The 5,068-nt window shown below is 36.1% G+C and overlaps 1 protein-coding gene across 2 annotated transcripts; it reads right to left on the bottom strand.

Annotated features, from left to right (window-relative positions):
- Positions 1-1,263: 1,263 nt before the first annotated feature.
- On the bottom strand, positions 1,264-4,797 carry LOC108467617 (rhodanese-like domain-containing protein 4, chloroplastic). 2 transcript variants are annotated; one of them, XM_017768323.2, is made up of 9 exons: positions 3,921-4,797; positions 3,358-3,460; positions 3,183-3,263; positions 2,955-3,029; positions 2,781-2,855; positions 2,426-2,506; positions 2,140-2,328; positions 1,860-2,051; positions 1,264-1,760 (listed from the first exon to the last, which is right to left on the bottom strand). In XM_017768323.2, exons 1-9 carry the CDS (start codon positions 4,574-4,576, stop codon positions 1,686-1,688), a joined length of 1,527 nt encoding a protein of 508 aa, XP_017623812.1. In that variant the 5' UTR covers positions 4,577-4,797; the 3' UTR covers positions 1,264-1,685. The 2 variants fall into 2 exon arrangements, with proteins under 2 accessions (XP_017623812.1, XP_017623813.1); XM_017768324.2 differs by having other exon boundaries at positions 1,264-1,698; positions 3,921-4,792.
- Between the last annotated feature and the right edge of the window lie 271 nt (positions 4,798-5,068).

A 5,068-nucleotide genomic window follows, 5' to 3' on the forward strand; every position in this document is an offset into this window, starting at 1 on the left:
AGGGATCTTATTCTCTAATGAATAGCCTCACAGAATTTTTGGGGACCAAGTTTTGGAAAAGAAGAATGTTTGGACATAAGAGGAAGAAGCCTAATAAAAAGTCCACAACATTCATCTGATATTTACAGGTAACCAAAAATTCTGGGAAAATTGTCGCTTCTGTTCATTGCTTTTTTTGAATTTCCATTTGTCTGTTACATCAAACATAAGGTTGCTTCCATCGCTTATCTTGTAATAACATGCTGGAACAGTTATGTGTTTATAACAAATGGGTTTTAGATTATCTCATTGGTAACAGATTAAGTTTTGAGAGATTGGGACAGTGTAATACCAATGTGGATGTCACCCATCAACAAATCTCAATGTGGAGTGTCGTGTTGTAAGCAATTAACATAGTAATGCCTGAATCTGGTCAAAGTTAAAATCATAAGCGTTGCTATGTTCATTGCCTGAGCCTGACATCATTTATATACATCATTCGTCAACATTTCTGATTTTTTTTTTTATTTTCTTTCTAATAATATCAGTTTTCAAAATTTAATTTTAAATACAATGAACTCGTTATTACACTCACCACTTGCTGGTATTTTCGTTTCTAATTTACACCTATTCCTTTAACGTCGAGCCTCTTGTTTGGGCCCGACCATGGACCAACAATGTTCACAACCAATTGTTCTACACTTTCCTTTCCCTCTTTGGTTTTTCACTATTCCAACATTGCCACTTTCTATAAGTTGCTTGAAAGCTATCATTTGGTGTTTTCTTTCCTAAGTTTTCTAAATAAAATTATTTACCAAAATATTATTTTTTAATAATGTTGACATAACGACCGTGTAGTAATTTGTGTATATGAAACTATTTGTTTTATATATCAAGTTAACAAATAATTTAAAAATTATAAAATATTCAAGAAAATAAAAATTCAAAATTCACAAAAATTATAAAAGTTCAAAATAATAACGAGTACATGTGGACTAACATATTTAATAATTTAACATTTTAGTTAGTATTTCAATTAAAAAACACAACTCTGATCAAATTTATCTTAAAACAAAGGACAAATGAACAAAAATATATAAATGTTGAAGGCTAAAATTTACAGGTTTTCTATTATGAAGATGAAGGTAGCTTGTTAAATGAGCATATGTTCATTTACATGATGAATTCATGAAGTAGTATTTTAGTAAAGTTTTACATGATTGAACTCGGAATTTAACACTATCGAGTCCAAGTTTGAGATTCCAACTTCTACCATCTACGATATTTTACTTGAATCTTCAAAATCAATGTAATTAAAGCAAGTATCTTTTCACATCTGATCTACAAAAGACAATGCCTTGACACCTTCACATGCTTGCATCGTATTATTCGTTCAAATGTTGACTCAAAATGCTAAAAAGGGTTCTTTCAAAATTATAAAATAAGATCTATAATATAACTAGTAAGTACAAAAAAGCCAAATGAATTAACACAGATGATTGCAGCAGACTTTTGGGAGATTCTCATTTTTCGATACAATCGTTGCATAAGCTCGAAAACCATCTAACAGGAGGGTAGATTACACAACTTACTTGATAGCTTTAAAGTTTCCCGACCAACCAATTGCTTCGCTGGCCGAAGAAACTGACACAGTGTAATGAAACCATGAAACTAGGGCTGTGATGGAGTAGGAGATGTTGGTGGCTTCAAATCTGGATACTGCAACCATAAAGGAAGGAAACAATGCCAAATGTAAGCATTTTTTTCCTTTGTGCATGAAACTGTAGAAAAGGGGAAAAAGAAACAACAGGTTCTAGTACTTTATAAAATACTATAAGATGAAACAAGGAATTCATGGAGTAATAAAAGTGAGACATTACCGAAGGATATGGTGAAAGTGGTTTAAGATATCCGGAGTTTCCATCTGTTTTGGGAACTGAATTAATTAGAGAAGGGGTTTCTGCTGCTGCTTCGACTTTTGGCTCCGGTTTTGCCTCTGGAGATGAATGAATAGCTTTGCTAGTGGCGGGCTGTGATGGAGTAGGCGATGTTGGAGGCTTCAAATCTGGATACTGCCACCATAAATAATGGAAACATAGGCATTTTTCAATTTCTAATACAAGCACATACAGCATATGGAGTGATAAAAAGTGACATTACAGAAGCATAGGGTGAAAGTGGTCTTGAAAATCCAGTGATTCCAACTGCCTTGGGTACTGTTTCGGGAACTGAATTTGTTTGAGGAGGGGCTTCTGCCACTGCTTCGACTTTGGGTTCAGGTTTTGCCTCCGTAGGTGCAGGAAGAGCCTTGCTAGTGGTAGTTGTTGGTAAAAGGGCTGCTCCAATTTGCTGAGTTCACAGGCAAATTCAAAAAATAGAGAAATTAGTCATGCAAGATAAAAATAGCATACAAATAATAACCAAGGTCTATATCAAGGTTGGATACCTTTACATCATCGACAAGTTCCGTAGGAGCCACCTTCGTGTTTAAGAATTCATCAACTTGTTTAAGTGTTTGCTTTCGGTTCTGTTACAAATAGCAGAGTAGAAAGTCAAACCATTATGTTTTGGCCTTACGGAACTAGAGACATAAGTTAAGTGACACATTCCATATTTGTTCATAACCATATCCTTTTGTATGAGCTTAAGCATTTAGAACAAACAGTCACTGGATGAGTGTACTGTTGCTTATTGGACCATGCAATGCTCATTTACTTTACTCATCTTGCACTAACTTTCTACACAGAGCTTAGGATTTTAGGACATTTGATTATCCAATTTAATATAAAGTGGAGACTTACCTCTGCATACAGGAATTTCTTGCTTACAAGCTGCACAATAGCAGCTGAGCCTAAAAGTTGAAGGATCGTTTCTATCTGCAGAAGATATGGCAAACCCACAATTTGAGTTGTTTCGAGGTGTGTGTATATATATATAATCAGAGGTACTGTACTAAAAGGACTCAAAAACCTAACCTCTGAAAAAGCCAAAAGGCCTAACCCTGCAGCTGCAGCAATCCCTACAGTAACAGAAAGGCCATCTGATCCCCCCTGCAGATTATCACAACCATTTATCATATAGAAGAAAACTAATAAGAAAGGCTGAAGAACTTTCCAACAAAATCAATTCAAGATATAGAAAAGTCTCTCTATGACATCAAAATCTTAGAAGTGAATAAGCAATTAGGAGATGAAGATAGGTACTCCGAAGGCCTCGGCGAACGCTTCTGTCAAATTGCTAAGGTCAAGACCTTTCTTTGGTTGTATCCAGGGAAGACCACTGTTCTGCAAAATTGAAACCAGTCTCAAAAGATGCAATTGCTAAATTTAGAAAAAATGGAGAAAGAAACAAAAAAAATTGATTTAGAACAGCACATACCACCCATCCCCGTGGTCCTTCAGCACCATCTTTGACTGCATAAGCAGCTTTGAATCCATTTGCAGTGACCAACTCCGCAACCAGTTCAGAATTCCCATCAAATCTGGCTTTCAACACAAATTTAAAGCAATATTAGAAGATGAATCAAATGAAAGTTCTAGTTTCATCTTCCCTACAAACAAAATGCATATAGTTACAAATAAAATATTTGTCAGCCAATGCTTACATATGTTTAAAGACACATTTTAACAGTTAAGAACGTATAGACTATCAATTTAGAAACCTTCAACCCTTGGAACAAAATGCAGTTAATTTATGGGTTAGGAACTCAGGATCAATTAAGAAAGAGGTAATGGCCATATTCTATTGTGTAGCTTAAGGCCAATGAGCCTCCATATAGGCATATTCAGTTCTACATTCTTCCTCCACAACCAACACACAAACCATTTAATCTCAGATACAGTGATACAATCATCATTAAGAGTGGATAAGGTTTCATAGACAATGCTGGGAATTCATATATGAACAAATATATACGAGGCATAGGGTTTTAAGAAGCTTACTTGTCCATAATGAATAAGGTAGTATTTTCAGGTTCCTTGAATTTCAAAGACAGTTTTGTCAAGAACACTGGTTTATCTTCACCATTGTAGGCAATTGACACCGGTTTCTTCCTAAATCCCTTAATGTCAGGGCTACCAACATCTCTAGACTCCTTGAGAGGCCTTATGTCCAGCAACTGAGCAGTGGCATCGTCACCTAGCTTGGCGTAAGCACTCCTTGCAGATTCAACTCCCCATGGCTTTGGATTCTTTAACAGCTGAGACAAAATCAAAGGAACTGCTAAAGCAACGGTGCCACCAGCTACAACCGTGGGATTCTCAGTTGCAAAACTGACGACGGTATCAAGGATCCCATTTGGGTCAAAATCAACAGACGAGGAGGATCCCGTCGTCTGCTGTAGGGCTTCCTCGTATGACAAGGCTTTAGCGAATCCATTGGGGAGAAGTGATGACAGTAGCAGTAAACCACCATGCAAGGTTCTTGACAAACACTGGTGCAAAGCTGGTTGGGTCTTAATAAAAGCTGGGGAGTTGGGTAGTTTGAGTGGTGAAGCAATGGGGAGCAATGGTGCTTTTCTGGCCTCGGTTCTTGTCTCAGAAAGAACCGAGAGAGGTGTCAAACTTGGAGTTGCTGCATTGAGGGTCCTCATTTGCATAATTTTTATGCAAAGAGATGGGTGTCAAATGTATGATGGAAAGGCTTGAACCATCAACAATGGAGGATTTTTGTTGGAATTGATTGGATGACAACAAGGCTCAGAGACCCTTAGCTTTGGAAGGTGCACTTTGAATGATGAAATGGTGGTGAGGTGGAATGAGTTATGAGATCTCTGCCAGTCATTGCATGACACGTTGGAAGTGAGATGAGAGGCTTTTTGATCATGTCTTTAGGACTGTTCCTCATCTCAACTCATTTGTGTGGCTAATAATTGTCTGCACAAATTCAATAGTGCATCTAAACTATAGTACCTTCCTTTTAATACAGCAAAAACGTTACACTACATTATCTTTTAATTTACCATTTAATTTGGTATTTTAGTTTGAATTTTTTTATTGTAATATACGATTTTTATATTTGACAAAATTATATATATTTAGGTACATGAAAGTATCAATATTAATTTTTAATTTTTAATTCAAGTTTTGGA

Source organism: Gossypium arboreum, chromosome 8, assembly GCF_025698485.1.
Source record: "Gossypium arboreum isolate Shixiya-1 chromosome 8, ASM2569848v2, whole genome shotgun sequence".
NCBI lineage: Eukaryota > Viridiplantae > Streptophyta > Magnoliopsida > Malvales > Malvaceae > Gossypium > Gossypium arboreum.

Bases quoted from the DNA above. Each gene is read 5' to 3' on its own strand.
- LOC108467617 (XM_017768323.2), bottom strand. From the start codon at position 4,576: ATGCAAATGAGGACCCTCAATGCAGCAACTCCAAGTTTGACACCTCTC. The intron at 3,030-3,182 runs GTACCTATCTTC...GATAATCTGCAG, and splicing joins CGTTCGCCGAGGCCTTCGGA to GGGGGATCAGATGGCCTTTC. The intron at 2,856-2,954 runs GTTAGGTTTTTG...TATCTTCTGCAG, and splicing joins GCCTTTTGGCTTTTTCAGAG to ATAGAAACGATCCTTCAACT.